The 17,213-nt window shown below is 42.2% G+C and overlaps 2 protein-coding genes across 2 annotated transcripts; both read right to left on the reverse strand.

The window, feature by feature from the left end:
* Positions 1-415: 415 nt before the first annotated feature.
* LOC311117206 (cellular retinoic acid-binding protein 1-like) lies at positions 416-7,501 on the reverse strand (the record flags this gene model as incomplete). The annotated part of the gene is made up of 4 exons (XM_084192184.1): positions 416-479; positions 4,685-4,798; positions 5,680-5,858; positions 7,432-7,501. The coding sequence occupies 4 exons, from the start codon at positions 7,499-7,501 to the stop codon at positions 423-425; spliced, it is 420 nt and encodes a 139-aa protein (XP_084048310.1). The 3' UTR covers positions 416-422.
* Positions 7,502-11,176: 3,675 nt separating this feature from the next.
* On the reverse strand, positions 11,177-15,695 carry LOC311117220 (solute carrier family 25 member 44-like). The gene is given in 5 exon segments (XM_084192196.1): positions 11,177-13,095; positions 13,430-13,557; positions 13,844-14,263; positions 14,266-14,514; positions 15,545-15,695. Coding segments are annotated over 4 exon segments (948 nt in total). The 5' UTR covers positions 14,474-14,514; positions 15,545-15,695; the 3' UTR covers positions 11,177-12,903.
* Between the last annotated feature and the right edge of the window lie 1,518 nt (positions 15,696-17,213).

Here is a 17,213-nt window from a genome sequence, read left to right on the forward strand (position 1 = left end):
CGATAGGTCACCTAAACTTACAATTAAGTTTTAATAATTTTCCTACCTGATGTTTGTCTTGATACAAGCAGATGTGTTTCTTTTAGACATTTCTTTGTCACCAGACAAATTATACAAATGTTGAAATAAATTATACGTATATTGTCTTGCTCTTTTATTGACAATACTGACAAAACACTGTAAATACAAAAAGGACGATGGATGATCAAAAACATTTGTTTTATTAAAGAGGCAGTTGGCGTGAGAAACAATGTCTAGATACAATTGCGTGTTTGGTCTAGTTACATGAAGCATGGTAAATCTCTAATGTCTGTTTAATCCGATATATGATGCTATGTTAGGAAATATTGATCTGAAACTGCAGCTGTACCAAGGAGGGTGCAGCCCATTATGATGGTCCTGGTCGGTCCTCATGCTACGTTCTATTTAATTTCTCGTACGTAAATCCGTGTGCAAACCACGTCGTCTGCCCCAAAGGTCTGAAAAAGAAGGGAGAGGGAAAAACACTCCAATTATCTCAACACAAGTGTTTCTTGCTGTTGTAGATCAGTGTTTGAACCTTCAGATAAGAACACAGGACGATTTTATGTTAATCTCAAATACGACAACTGGTGTCCAGAAGTGGGATAAAAAAAATATTTATTGTTCAAACTCTCATTGTGACAGAATGGAAGACTGCTTTAGCACACAACTGGCTGAGATTTCCTGTCCAAAGACTTTAGTCATTTTGGCATGTGGCAGCTGCTACAGTATCAGTGAATGAATGGGGGGAAATGATAGAGCTGTGTGGGTGGCGGAGGCGCATCGAGCCCCAAAGATTTATGGTACTTTCAGAGGTGCAGCAAGACTGCAACCGAACTTGTGTCAGCACCACAGATCATCATTACCCCAGCAGCCAGGGAGGGAGGGAGGAAAGTAAGTATCATTCGGGTTTAAAGAATGGCGTTAAGATTGGGCCATCTGCCGTGTGCAGCGAGTGTCCAGGGAGACATTAACGTGTGATGCGTCAGGGACCATTGGCGTTTTCCAACACAACATGATCAATGAGGCACATTATTGCGAGCAGGAGCAGGCAGACAGCCAGTAGCATTTAACCCCCCTCCACACACACCTCTCTGGCGGTAAAGGCCTGCACTGGAGAAGGAAAAGCCCCCCTCTTACCTAGGGGATACTCTTCAGTACAACAGCAGGGTAGATAAGAGTTCAGTGTGTCAGTCACGAACACATGCAGTATCAGAATAACTGAAGGCACATTCCCTGCTGCCCGTCCTATTAAACTAAACTAGCCCCCCGAGATTTCGCCAAGCTAATGAACCCATCCTGGACTCCATCCGTCTTCCATCACTGGAGACAGTAAAGCCAGAACATACGGTCTTCATTACTTTCTTTCCCCCAACAACCCTCTCCTCCCCTCCATCCCTCCTTCCTTCCCCCCTCCTTGAAAGCTTCATTTCTTCATCTGCTCATAGATGCTTTGACGTGAGCCACCTGCATTTCCGTTTTACTGGCCAGGTCCAGATTCCTTTGTCACCGGAAGGAGAGCAGGCTTGTTTTAGTGGAGGATGAGGTGCTGCCCATTAGCTCCCTGGAGTTAATAAACAAATTGTTCACGGGTGACGTATTCTGAAATGTAGATCCGTTGATGATGGAAAAAAACTCTAACTTAGCCTGTGAGTACAACATTCTGGAGGTATGTGGGGGATCAACCTTTCAAGAGGTTTGTGTTTCGATTTGTGGGACCTGGGAAGAAGTGTATCGTGGCACCTTGTTTGTCATCAATAGGTTTTGCCGCATATGGATGGGCAGATGCAGTGCATTGGTGGCTTTCTCCATATTGCGGTAATTCAATAAGAAAAAGTCATGGTTCCCACCTTTGAGACCCTACCAAGTTGAGCATTTGTTGACAACACCACGCCATAGCGAAAAGTATTTTCCTCCACAGTAAAACACAAGATGATGTGTGCCTAGCGGGAAATATGTTTGACTTTTTAAAAAACACACGTGTCTCACTGACCTATCATATGGCTTATCGGTTCAATATGCACAGAACTACACACCCTTGAGTTGAAACACACACATTTCATGTTTGCTCAAAGCATCTCCTGTTGCAAAGTCCAAGCATGCTATCCAGAAAGGAGTCCCTTACTTAGAGGTTTTCCCCTTGATTTCCCTCTGGGCTTTGTAAGAGTCAATAAAGAGGTTATCCTCATCACTTATAAACTGGAATCTAAGGTTATTGGCACCATTTATTGTTGTCAATCTGGTCTATAAAATTAAAACAGGCCAGAAGTTTACAGAAAGCACATTTTCTTTTTAATATGAAAGTCAGTGTCGTGAAGTCATCAAGAAGTGTTTTGGACGGATGTAAGGACCTGGTATGTGAGGAGCTTAACAACAAACGTATGTTTGTGCAGTATAATATCAGCCAGTAGCAATACATCAAAGAGAAAGATTTGAAATCCCTTAGGAACCCTTTCAGAGGTGTTCATAACAGTGACAATAGTTTCTGAGTTGGGCTGTGCAGAGCTAAATTCATCATATGGAGTGCTCTGGTGGAAAAGCTTATCTTAGCTTTGACATCAAGCGTCTGTTTGAATTTACAGTATAATCTCTTGGGGCATAGTATGAGTTGCAGGCCTACTCTCTTTTGGGTTCAGAATGAAGTGTTATCACTAACAGTGTGGGGTACCAGTGCACCAAGTCTGGAACCAACAGGACGCCGCTTCTACCCCCAAGCCAATCGACTGCTAAATAGCTAATCGAATGGCTACCCAGACTACCTGCATTGACCCATTTTTTATGTTTTGCACCAACTCTCTTGCACTGACTCTATGCACACACACTGGACTCTATCACACATTCACACATACTTACACTGACACCCCAACACACACATACACACACACACTTTCACACTCACCACATACAGTGAGGGGGAAAAAGTATTTGATCCCCTGCTGATTTTGTACGTTTGCCCACTGACAAAGACATGATTAGTCTATAATTTTAATGGTAGGTTTATTTGAACAGTGAGAGACAGAATAACAACAAAAAAATCCAGAAAAACGCATGTCAAAGATTTTATGAATTGATTTGCATTTTAATGATGGAAATAAGTATTTGACCCCTCTGCAAATCATGACTTAGTACTTGGTGGCAAAACCCTTGTTGGCAATCACAGAGGTCAGACATTTCTTGTAGTTGGCCACCAGGTTTGCACACATCTCAGGAAGGATTTTGTCCCACTCCTCTTCGCAGATCTTCTCCAAGTCATTAAGGTTTCGAGGCTGACGTTTGGCAACTCGAACCTTCAGCTCCCTCCACAGATTTTCTATGGGATTAAGGTCTGGAGACTGGCTAGGCCACTTCAGGACCTTAATGTGCTTCTTCTTGAGCCACCTCCTTTGTTGCCTTGGCCGTGTGTTTTGGGTCATTGTCATGCTGGAATACCCATCCACGACCCATTTTCAATGCCCTGAGGGAAGGAGGTTCTCACCCAAGATTTGACGGTACATGGCCCTGTCTATCGTCCCTTTGATGCGGTGAAGTTGTCCTGTCCCCTTAGCAGAAAAACACCCCCAAAGCATAATGTTTCCACCTCCATGTTTGACAGTGGGGATGGTGTTCTTGGGGTCATAGGCAGCATTCCTCCTCCTCCAAACACGGCGAGTTGAGTTGATGCCAAAGAGCTCGATTTTAGTCTCATCTGACCACAACACTTTCACCCAGTTCTCCTCTGAATCATTCAGATGTTCATTGGCAAACTTCAGACGGGCCTGTATATGTGCTTTCTTGAGCAGGGGGATCTTGTGGGCGCTGCAGGATTTCAGTCCTTCACGGCGTAGTGTGTTACCAATTGTTTTCTTGGTGACTATGGTCCCAGCTGCCTTGAGATCATTGACAAGATCCTCCCGTGTAGTTCTGGGCTGATTCCTCACCGTTCTCATGATCATTGCAACTCCACGAGGTGAGATCTTGCATGGAGCCCCAGGCCGAGGGAGATTGACAGTTCTTTTGTGTTTCTTCCATTTGCGAATAATCGCACCAACTGTTGTCACCTTCTCACCAAGCTGCTTGGCGATGGTCTTGTAGTCCATTCCAGCCTTGTGTAGGTCTACAATCTTGTCCCTGACATCCTTGGAGAGCTCTTTGGTCTTCGCCATGGTGGAGAGTTTGGAATCTGATTGATTGATTGCTTCTGTGGACAGGTGTCTTTTATACAGGTAACAAACTGAGATTAGGAGCACTCCCTTTAAGAGTGTGCTCCTAATCTCAGCTCGTTACCTGTATAAAAGACACCTGGGAGCCAGAAATCTTTCTGATTGAGAGGGGGTCAAATACTTATTTCCCTCATTAAAATGCAAATCAATTTATAACATTTTTGACATGCATTTTTCTGGATTTTGTTGTTGTTATTCTGTCTCTCACTGTTCAAATAAACCTACCATTAAAATCTACACCTGTTTACGAAGCATGTGACAAATAATATTTGATCTGTATACATTCTAACATGAACGTCATAAAACTAATTTGATAGACAAATTTGAGATCTTTGAATGAATTCTTTGTGAAAGGAACAATCTATATTTTCAGTATACAAATAGATCAAACTGAGGGGGGCCTGACATGACAGCCTTGCCTACTACCTTTCTCTAGTCCCAAACTTGTTGGTATTGATCCTCACCAGTATGAGTTCATCTCCCCTCAGCTCTCTGGTCCAGAAGGTTCTTGGGCCGTTGCCATCCAGTAGAGTCTGCCTGCAGTACATTTTGCTCTCAGTCTCCCATGTGACCAGGCTCTGTTGATAGGATGCAAATGAAGAGGGTCCATGTCAATACAGCCATGTACTTTCCTGTCCTGGCCATCTTTACCTTTACATTGTATAGGGGCAGACTACCTTTACATTGTATGTGGGCAGAACACCTTTACATTGTATGGGGGCAGACTACCTTTACATTGTATAGGGGCAAAGACTACCTTTACATTGTATGGGGGCAGAGACTACCTTTACATTGTATAGGGGCAGACTACCTTTACATGGTATGGGGGCAGAGACTACCTTTACATTGTATAGGGGCAGATTACCTTTACATGGTATGGGGGCAGAGACTACCTTTACATTGTATGGGGGCAGACTACCTTTACATTGTATAGGGGCAGAGACTACCTTTACATTGTATGAGGGTAGACTACCTTTACATTGTATAGGGGCAAAGACTACCTTTACATTGTATGGGGGCAGACTACCTTTACATTGTATAGGGGCAAAGACTACCTTTACATTGTATGGGGGCAGACTACCTTTACATTGTATAGGGGCAAAGACTACCTTTATATTGTATGGGGGCAGACTACCTTTACATTGTATAGGGGCAGATACTACCTTTACATTGTATAGGGGCAAAGACTACCTTTATATTGTATGGGGGCAGAGACTACCTTTACATTGTATAGGGGCAGAGACTACCTTTACATTGTATGGGGGCAAACTACCTTTACATTGTATAAGGGTAGAGACATTACCTTTACATTCTATAAGGGCAGAGACATTACCTTTACATTCTATAAGGGCAGAGACACTACCTTTACATTGTATTGGGGCAGAGACACTACCTTTACATTGTATTGGGGCAGAGACACTCCCTTTACATTGTATTGGGGCAGACTCAGAGACTTTACCTTGCACTTCCTGCCATCTACTGTCTCCTCGTTGAACTCCTGGCCAATGAGGAAGTTGATCTCGGTGGTGCGCACGGTGGTGGAGGTCTTGATGTAGAACTGCTCATCATTCTGCCTGATCTCCACGTGAGGTTTGGACGCCGCGGCGCCAGCGACCTTCCTCAACATAGCATTGACGCCTGTGGGCAAATAACACCTGTCATTACGCTTACTTTAACGGTCATAAGCGCTGCATAACCAATTGCATGTCAGAATGTGTCATTGATCAGTTTTAACTTTGTCAGGTTATGGCAACTGACTGGACACAACCATGACATGCCACTGGGTTGAACCCATGGTGACAATACGGCTTCACAGGGCTACCGTTTGACTTTTACTGACATCTGGTATGTCATGTTAGCAGATTTCATAAGATCCTCATCTCCCATTTGTTTAATTCAAGGATGAGTACAGTTAAATTTCTGTCTCCTCCTGGCGCCATTAATAGGAGAAGGAAAACAATCATGAATTCCACTTGCAAAGGTGTATGTGGTGCTTATTTACAAGAGGAATGAATAGTGGCAGTGTTACCTATTTGTGGCAAAGTCATGGTAGACTGGAAGTTATTGGAGTGAGAGAAGATATCAATAGTGCGCTGTAGGTATTCAGGTTTTTATATACAGAGTTCTCAAGGCAAGCAACCGCAAATGAGATGGTTATCAGCAGATGTTGCAAATATGGGGGGGACGCTATGACAAGGTGATGAAAACAAGGAATGCTGGAGTCATTAGCTTTGTTTAGCTCTCCTGCAGACTGATGGATTCCTCCGAGAAAAAAAATTGTGGAGCTAGTTGGCTCTTCTGTCCCAGTGTTACAGTACAAACAGTTGGATGAGAAAATGTCTGGCTGTTTCCATTAATTCCCAACATGCATATGTTTTCCGAGCTGCTCTCTCTCTCTTTCTCAAATACTGTATCCTTCAGTACTATGAGTCTGATTGCTCTCATTTAAATTACAATCTGTGTACTTGCGTTTCCCAGAAGAGAGGTCAATCTTTCCTCCTTTTTCCTCCTCTCATCTCTTTGTTCCACGATGAAAAAACAAAACAATGGCAACAAAAGCCAAAGTTCTGTCCAAGCCAATATCTAGACCTCAGATTAAGTGAGATCTCAGTGCAGTCACAGGAGACGTATTTGAGAAAACAAACACAGTGAATTGTCTCATCTGTTCCACACCAGCTGGGCTCAACTGTGCTGCATTGGGCTGATCCACCCACACTGCTTTCACTGGAAATAGGACTATTCTAAGGCAGGAAGCTACACGCAAGATCAAGCTTACATGCAATAAGTGATTTGTAATATGTATTACATGTGCACCTGGTGTACATTTTCTATTATGTTTTATACATGCCCAACTCCATTTTTTTGTATATATATGTTTTTGAAAACTGATGTGAAAATGACTTTCGGAATATCAACCCATGACAACATAAAATGCAGCTCAAATGAACAAGGTACATGGCAAAAATACATGATGGAATGATCCTAAAACTGAGGATATAGGCAAAACTCAAAGATGATCAAGATGTGTCACACCCTGTGGCCTTTCCCAATAATTGTTTTCTCAAATATTTCCCCAAATAATAGATCACAGATCAAAATAATGATGGGTTTGGTGGTGAGACACAATAGGGAAACAACAGTTAGGATTTTGAAGTATTAATTCTATCAAATAGCTCTTAATGATAGCAGGTAAGAACTATAGATGTCTTACCAAGGGCTTTGAGTAGTTCGTCAAAATTCTCACTGCTTCTCATTTTCCAAGTGCCTGCGAAATTGGTCATTTTCTTGGGAAGGCTCGGCGTATACCGGTCTCTCTCTGCCTCTTGATATGCTCTGTCTCCTCTGTTTCTCCTCAGTTCCCTGTCCCACTATCCCTCCCCTACACTCTCCCTTTCACCCTCCCTCCTTTTCTCTCTCTCTCTGTAATAACCCATCACAGCATGCTCCTCTCTCTCTCTCAAGTCCTGAAAGAGAGTCAGTGAAATGTCCTCCTCTTAATGACCATTGTAAATGACAGATGGACAGGGGTTCAGGTGGTCCAGTTTCAAGCCTGCAAAATAAATAGGACAAATAGGGCATTTAAATGGAACAACTCCATAGAAGAGAACCATGGATGTCACCATCACAGCAATACAATAATGTGTTGAATGCAATTATGGTTTCCAATATAAACCAATATTGTAGTTGGGATAAGATCTAAGATCTTTCTTCGATAAACGATGGGAGTCAATGTCCATCTAAAGATGGGATTCCTAGGGAACCGTCTCTTTGAGGGTGGATATAGACGTTCATCCCATTGACAAGCCCTCTCTCTCCCTGGCTACAGCTAAGGATCAGACTAAACATGCATTCAATTCATCCCAAGCAAGAAACTCACTGAAACAGCCCCCCAACACAGAATGAGAGGCCCCGATAGCTTCACTCACACCCCCTCCCATCACGTCTGATTTGTTCTCTTTCTGATGGCTCTTCATCAATCTCTTTGACAAAGTGGCTTCCAGACAGCGGTGGATAATTAATGTATAGAGCAGAGCAGGGAGCACTCTGTCATCCCTCCAGGAAGTGTCGCGTTAAAAAGGCTCCCATCTAGTTCCCTATGCATGCTCGTCCACCACAGTTTGTCTCATCAATCAATAGATTTGTCTTTAGTCTTTGGGTGGTGTTTTTCTTTGAACACACAGAGAGCGGTAGGGGAAAGAAAAACAGAGATGGTTTGATTTTGTGTTAAGCGTTGAATGAATGATCCTTTCACGAGGTTCGTGATGCAGCTTTGTTTTAGTTTTTTTAGTGAGTGAACTTATTTCATTATTACTATCATGCTGTGAGGGGAAAAATACACATTAAAGGGATAGTTAACTGATTTTCCATTCTTTGATAAACATTTTCTAACTTTGAAAGTACTCTGCTGGTCGTGACGAGACAATCCATAGACATTTGAATGACAAAATATATTTTTTAAATGTATGGGTGACAGTTTAGTCAAGATGTTCATCCCCTCTGAAATCTGTATCACTTTCATATCTGCCTCACTGTTACAGATACGCTAGCCATGTTGCACACTTTGGACTATGAAGTAGTTAACCACACTCTTAAAAAAAGAAAAAAGGTTAAGAACCCAAAAGGGTTATATCACTTGCTTCACCTTTAGGGGCGCAATAGAACCCTTTTTGGTTCTATATAGAACCTTTTTTTCCTAAGACTGTATATTGGATTTAAACGAAATGGACCCTATCCATCTCACCGACCAACTAGCAACAAAGATACATGACCTTGTGTGTCAGAACGTCACCTCCAAATAGACATGCTAAGGCCCCCCAGTCATAAGAACATCTAGGAGACATTAGCCATTCAGAGCAGTGAATCGCATTGTCCTCTCCCAAAATGTCTGCTAGCCCAACGTGGACCCTTTTAAAACCCTGGGGCTTTTTCTACGGACTCCTAAAGGACTATCTTAAAGACCCCCTCCATCATTCTCTTAATGGTAATTTCTCATGCGTAACCTTAGTCATGGCAGAACAACGCAAGGTGAGTGGCATCCAATCGGGATGTTGTAATTACCCAAGTTAGTGAAACACTGCCACATAAAACCATCAGAGAAACTTGGCTCGTATTCATTAATGCAAGTAGTCTCTCCATATTTCTGTCCTTTTTCCTTCCATTTGGTTTCAAGTGAATGTCCATTATGTTGGAGCCATGTGATGTGACCATAGCTGATGTTTTAAACGAGCCACTCGGCTGTCACTGTGTAGACAACAGAACACACTTTGTTAAACAGCAAGCCTGTGTGCTGCCTGGATTCCTTTTTTATAGTTTTTCTGATAAAGTTGGATATTAACATTCCAGGCAGTAGCCTATATATTTTGAATGTGCTTGCTTATTGCCTTCTTTGAAGTCCGATGACAGTCCCTACTCACCCTAGGGGGGTATGGATTTACAAAACAAGCCTCTAAAGAGGGTAGCCTTATTTCCCATATGAAGTGCCCTTTCCAATACATTTTTTATTTTTTTTGTCATTTAGCAGACGCTCTTATCCAGAGCGACTTACATGAGCAATTAGGGTTAAGTGCCTTGCTCAAGGGCACATCGACAGATTTTTCACCTAGTCGGCTCGGGGATTAGAACCAGTGACCTTTCGATTACTGGCACAACGCTCTTAACCACCTGCCGCCCAATACATGACAGAGTATTTGAGACAGAAATACTAATGTACATTTTACATTTTAGTCATTTAGCAGACGCTCTTATCCAGAGCGACTTACAGTTAGTGAGTGCATACATTTTTTCATACTGGCCCCCGTGGGAATCGAACCCACAACCCTGGCGTTGCAAGCGCCATGCTCTACCAACTGAGCTACAGGAGGCCTACAATGTACATAAATTAACCTAGAAGGCAAGATCTAAACTACACTGAACAAAAATATAAACGCAACATGTAAAGTGTTGGTCCAATGTTTCATGAGCTGAAATAAAATATCCCAGAAATGTTTCATACACACAAAAAGTGTATTTCTTTAAAATGTTGTGCACAAATTTCTTTACATCCCTGTTACGGAGCATTTCTCCTTTGCCAAGATAATCAATCCACCTGACAGGTGTGTCATATCAAGAAGCTGATTAAACAGCATGATCATTACAATAAAAGGCCACTCTAAAATGTGCCGTTTTGTCACACAACACAATGCCACAGATGTCTCTAGTTTTGAGGGAGCGCGCAATTGGCATGCTGACTGCAGGAATGTCCACCAGAGCTGTTGCCAGATAATTTAATGTTAATTTCTCTACCATAAGCCTCCAACATCGTTTTAGAGAATTTGGCAGTATCTCCAATTGGCCTCCATAGATTAGGGCCTTATGAATTTATTTCAATTGATTGATTTCCTTATATGAACTGTAACTCAGTAAAATCTTTGAAATTGTTGAGTTTATATTTTTCTTCAGTATAGTTTGAACCTTTGCTTTGCTATTGTCCAGAGAAATATGAATGTGAAAATCTTTTTTCAATAAATAACATCAGAACATTTTCTTTTAAGACAATAATATTGAGAAATTCAAAGAAATGTACATTGTGCAACTACACGTTTGAGCTGGAAGTGATTAAGTTAATACACAGATTACACTCAGAGGTTTACTACCACAATACACAAAGTGACATGCCTTGTCTTGTTCTCTGCCTGGAGTCCTCATCTCACATCACTTCCTTTAAAGAGCAGTTTACTGCTGGTCCAGCACACTAAAAACAAATCCCTCCCAAAGTACCAGCCCTGAAACCATCAAAAAATTAATTTACTGAATATTTTAAAACTACAACAGTTAGCATTTCACAATTGGCCAACAACCTTGATTGTTCAGTGCAATATTAGTTGAATATTGCTAATATTGTCACAGCAGCAATGCTAAATACCAGGGTTCAAACTATTGAATACTGGAGTTGAGGTGAAGACATTAATTGGAAACAATGTGCTTTAACAGTATAATTTACAGCATCACGTCTTTTTTTATTCACAATAAGATGGCTGCCCTAAACACAGCACAGTTACATGTACTACTAATATAATCATTTTATCATTTAAATCTACCCTCCATAGCCTGGATTTCTGTTAAATAGTGTGACTCTACCAACTTCTTTATTTTGTACTCGGAGTAACCTTGTCCGACCCCAGGCTCAATTGCTAGAGAGCTGGCTGGGTGGACGAGATTAGGTTGGGAGGACTAAAGGGGAGGGTCTTCGCAAGTGCAAAGTCAAAGAAGAGGAACATGTGCCCTAATTGGTTGTTTTGTCATGTGTGTTTGAGCTGAAATTATGTATGCAATTTGCTGTTGCTACCTCCTAGGACTAAACCTGATAAAGGCTAGAGGGAGCTTTAAACAGATTTAAGTTGATCTATCCTATTACTAAGACAGTAGAAATACATTAGGAGTGATGGATCAGTTCAGTGTTTATGCCTGTTGAAAAACAAATGACAACGAATCCCTGAAGGAACCAACTAGTGCTGAGCGATTAGTGCTTTTTGAGGTCGGTTCGATAATAAAAAAATCTACGCATTATGTGGGTTGAATGCTTTAACACAGAATAAAACAATTAAAAGTCCCATGATGGTAGTGACTGCCAATTACTGCTTATCACGTATTAACCATCATTTATTCACATTACTTTAATGAAATATTTCAGTTGTTGTGTATATTTCATTTGTTTTATTTGATGACTTTATTATTTCATTCCAAGTCATCTCATCTCTATAGAGCTGCTGCCTATGCTGTCTGACTAAATCACTATTTCAGTAGTTCTTCAAAGTAAATAAGGCATACTTTTATGACTGCTGAATACCAACTATAAATCTTAGATCATTTATTTCCAGGTAGATGCCTCACTACGCAACTGCTCTCTATTCCTCCCAATCACGTTCTTCTGTCTCTTCTCTCCCTCTCACACCGGACAAGTAGGCGCGCAGTGGATTATGGTCACTGTAGTTAATTACCATGTTTTCTGCGCTAAACTATGTAGAATATTGGCCTGTTGGATACTGCAAAATCGCACAGTTTGGGCTTGATCTGATTTATCTCTAGAGAAACTGCATATAGCGCTCAGACAAAAACGAACAAAATGGAATTCAAATAATTGAACAGACATCGATCAATTAGTTGTTTAAAAAACGAAAAATAACCGACATTTCGGTTAATCGCTCGGCACTAGAACCAACATGAGGGTGTACCAGTCACAAATTACACATTCTAATGACATCAAATCTCAAACTACTGTTCCTTCATTCACTCACAACGTAAGATAAAAATCCCCACCAATTCACACTAAAAGGCAACAGTAGTTTAAAAGGCAAACAAAATAATTAGGACAAGGAAGCCATTAAGGAATAGGAGAAGGCAGATCTTATTGGCCCAGTTCCATTTCAGTCCCTGGGCCAATATTGTGCTCTATTGCTATCACCTATGCAGTGGTGAGGTCAGGGGAGGTCAAGAGGCCGAATTGGAACCAGGGCCGCAGCAACAATGTCCAATCCCAAATCAATCCGTGTCCCTTACCCCCTATGATTGTATATATAATGTGGTGAAAATTCAAGTGGGAAATGTGTAGCTATTACCATATTGTTAACACCTATCCCCTAATCCCCTCACCAGGGCATAGAGGGTATGGGTTAGGGGTGGGTTTGGGATTGGGTGCTAATGTCCTCTACCAGTGTCTAGAGTCGACCAGCTCCGGTCGCAAGCTCACTCTCTTGAGGGTTTCGTAGCCCACGACCATAACGATGGCGGTGGGAATGGAGGATATGATGCGTGCAGACAGCCCTTTGGTCATCCCCCAGAATCCTTCCTCTGCCAGCAGGTGTTTGAACGTCTCGATGACGGAGGTCCTGCCTTCAACCTGTCACACACATACAAGGCTGTTGTTACAAAGGTATTTATCCATGTACATTTTTTTTTTGTAAAATTCTATTTGCTATTCCAGGATTTAGACCCTGGGTAGGCAATTCTGGTCGTGGAGTGCAACAGACACTGAAGGATTTTATTGAATCAAAAAAATATATAATGTGCCTGTGGCACTCCAAGACCAGGGTTGCCTATCCCTGATTATACACTGTGCCAGTGTGCCACTAAAATCTATTAGAGAAAAAAGTGGACCCAATGATGGCCACATGTGGCTATCCAAACAGACCCTTTACATTCCACCAGTACATTTAGCTGAAGTTGCACTCTACCTGCACTCTAGCTCTGACCACATCCATGGGGTTGGTGACAGTGGATGCAGTCGCAGCAGCTAGTGGTCCGGCCATGGCTTGGAGTAGTAGATGAGGGCAGTCACTGGGCGCCATTTTGGATAGCTGTTCTGTGAAACGTTGTGGAAGATTTGTGCTTTGAAATGCTCCTTATAGACAATGTATGTTGACTATATGGACTGTATATGGACTATAATTATTATAAGAGATGATTAATCTCCAACCCTTCTTGAAGAAAATAGTAATAATAACATTAAGGACAGGTTTCCCGGATTAAGCCTCCTCCAGGACTCAAAGCATGCTCAATGAAGTGCTTTTGTCCAGGACTAGGCTTAATCTGTGTCCGGGAAACCAGTCCTGGGATAAATATCCTTGTAAACAAACACTCCTTTATACCTGCGTAAAAGTGATAAAAAGGCCACCAGACCGCACTATTTGGGATGTATGTTAGAAGGGAGGCCACATATCCCCTGTAGAAGCCTCGGAAGCCGTCGGCCGCAAAGATCTGAGCAATCATGTTCCTGGTTTGGCCAAACGCCATTTTGGTCTTCCCGTCGGCCTCCGTTTTCAGCTTGACCCGGAAGCGAGTCAGGTGCTTCCCTTGGCCCTGCATCATCAGCTGTTGGGAAATCACGTCTATGGGGACAGTGATGGTTTGGGCGACCAGGGACGCCGTGCCACCCGCCACCAGAGACTTGACGGTATTGTCCTTGGAATAGTTGGAGACATATTTCCTCACCAGCTCGTAGGTGGTGATGTAAGCCTGGCCCGATATGAGGGTGAAGGTGTTGACCATGAAGCCACGGTAGAGGCCCGCACGCCCTCGGTCCGCAGGATCTTGAAGAAGGCATCGAAGGTCCCGTTGTACAGCGACTTGCCCTTCTGCACTTGCAGTCTGGTGCGGATGAGGGTGGCCGGATAGACGGTGGCCCGGATGGTCATGGTCATGAATACCCCGAAGGAGTAGAACTTCCTCTTGTCCAGGTCCTCCCATTCAATGATCTGGATGTTCCTCTTCTGTTGCATTCTACCTCTCTGGAGAGCCCCCTCATCAGACTAGCCTCTACCTGGGGAAATACAGACCACACAACACTGTCAGAGGTTTTCTTCCACGAGGTTGCACAACATTGGAAGTCTTGAATGTACTCCAATTTGTCAACCGTTTCTCCACAACGTAGTACAACATCAAATGTTATTTGACACATATGCGTGTTTAGTAGATGTTATTGCGGGTGTAGCGAAATGCTTGTGCTTCTAGCTCCGACAGAGCAGTAATATCTAACAAGTAATATCTAACAATTTCACAACATATACCCAATACATATACCCAATAATTTCACAGCATATACCCAATACATTTTATATATTGAATGTGCATCGACTTGTAATGAATTCTAGATGGCACTAGTCCCCTGTAGCTCAGTTGGTAGAGTATGGCGCTTGCAACGCCATGGTTGTGGGTTCGTTTCCCACGGGGGGCCAGTATGAAAATGTATGCACTCACTAACTGCAAGTCGCTCTGGATAAGAGCGTCTGCTAAATGACTAAAATGTAAAATGTCTGAAGTCTGTACCAGTATCATGACAATGGTTCACAAACTACTACATCAGAAAACAAGGCCTGAGCGATGTCTAAACTGACTGGGTTTGTGTTAGGAAGGATCAAAGGTCAAACATACACTGTACTGCTTCGTAGCAGTCATGACCATGTTATCAAATGCCTGACAAGGTAAAAACAGGTCGTACATTGATGGGGGGAGCTTCAATGTGCTCTATACAGCTGAAGTAGCTATGCTATGCGCTAACATTACAAGATACTGCTAGTTGCAGGTCACAGGACACAATGTTCCCTACGCCAAAGCCTATTGTCAATCGCGCAATCCGGAAATAACAATGCTAACTAACAATGCATAGGTTGAATACGTGTGCATGTGTAAACAGTACGTTAGACTGTAGGTAGTCACAAATTAGCTAGTTAGCTAATAATAATGCAGCCAGTCACTTGCTATCGCTAGCTAGCCAGCTATGCGTTGGTTGATGTCCTTGCTAGCAAGCAGGCTAACAGTGAACTATTTTAAACAAGCAAACGTTAACTTACCTCGTTGGACAAATGTCTATCAAAATATTATGTCCATAGTCAGACATAGTAATGTCATATCCGCAAGTGAGTAAAGCGATATCGAATTTAGAGATATCTGTCCGGGTTATGATTCGATTTTATGTTGTCAAACTAAACCAGAGAGGAAGAGGCGAAGCGAGAGGGATAACTGAGCAAAACATTTGTCTGCTCCAGCAGGTGGCGTTTTTTTAGCTCACCAAGCGAGGGGGTTTTGTAATAATTCAACTTTTCTCCTCCACTGTACTGCGCTACCACAGAGAGACACCACCTTGACGATAGATAGCGCTACAGTATTTTCTTAGACCAGTTCTTTGCCAATGAGAAGGCATTTTCTAAACTCTATGGCCCGTGTGTCAGACCAAGAATAAGCAAGACTAAGCAAGAATAAGGCCGTGACCTCGACGATTTTCCTTCAAAATGAAAGTCCCGCAATGAAAAATAATACAAATGGTCGAAATTCGTAACATTTTATGAGGAAATGTTAATAATTTTTGTATAATAATAATCAACTTTAGAAAACACTTTAAAATCCCATTGTTAATTAGCCTATTTGTATTGCATGATGTTCAGTATGTTTTTCATATTGAACATTCAGCACCGTAGTACACAACTTCATGTACATTGTGTCGCAGTAAAAGGGAGGGGGGTCCATTCTACTCAGGAACACTTTTAGTTTCCAAATCCACCGTTTGTGCCGCGTTCAAAACAACTGGAAACTCGGAAATCTCCGACTTCCGAACGTTCAAAATAAATGGAACTCGGGGAAAAATTTGCTCAGACTGGGAAAAATCGTTTTAAACAGTCATCCAACTCAGAATTCCAACTCGGGAATTCGGGCCTCTTTCTAGAGCTCCGACTTTCCAATCTGAAGATCACTGACTTCATGATTTGACCACGTTTTTTTCAGAGTTCCCAGTTGTTCTGAACGCAGCATCACACCCAGAGGAGCGTCACTGCTAATTTGGCCCTTAAAGTGGCCAATCATCTTAAATCCAATCGTTTTTTTCATACTGGAAATACATATTGCACCGTACACAACTATCTGTACGTTGTGTTGCAGTAAAAAGGAGGTCCATTCTACTCAGGGGCACTTCTAGTTTCCCCATCCACAGACTTTACAGTGCAGTGTGGTCGGTCCTTTAAGATGAGGGAGGACGTTTTTTAATTTTATTTTATGAGCATGGCTTTATTTCTATTACAGCATATTGGATGACTGTCATTCATATTCCATTCACCCAGCTCAATGTAACATCGATAGGTTTAGGTTACTACATGATACTCACAAGTTTCCCTATACCCATCATGAGGTTGCTACAACCTGGCCTACGAATGAAATTTTACAACGTAAGTGCACAGGTCGAGAGAAATTTGCGTAATCTAGGTGACAGACAGTTACACATTCAATACCGCCTTGCACATTCTTGCCTGCATCTAGCTGAGCTAGGTTGTAATCATTAGTCCAACAGTTGCAAACGAGATTCTATTGGACAAATTCAGGTATGTTTGTTCCGTTTGCTTCCGTTTAAGAAACGTTCTTCAACCGAATCGGCGGAATGAATACACCCCTGATCACACACACACACACACAAACTACCAGCCACATCTAAACCACATGATCACTTTTCTCATTGTATATATAATTCCTTCT

This window comes from Coregonus lavaretus (genome assembly GCF_964263955.1).
Source record: "Coregonus lavaretus genome assembly, contig: HAP1_SCAFFOLD_156, whole genome shotgun sequence".
NCBI lineage: Eukaryota > Metazoa > Chordata > Actinopteri > Salmoniformes > Salmonidae > Coregonus > Coregonus lavaretus.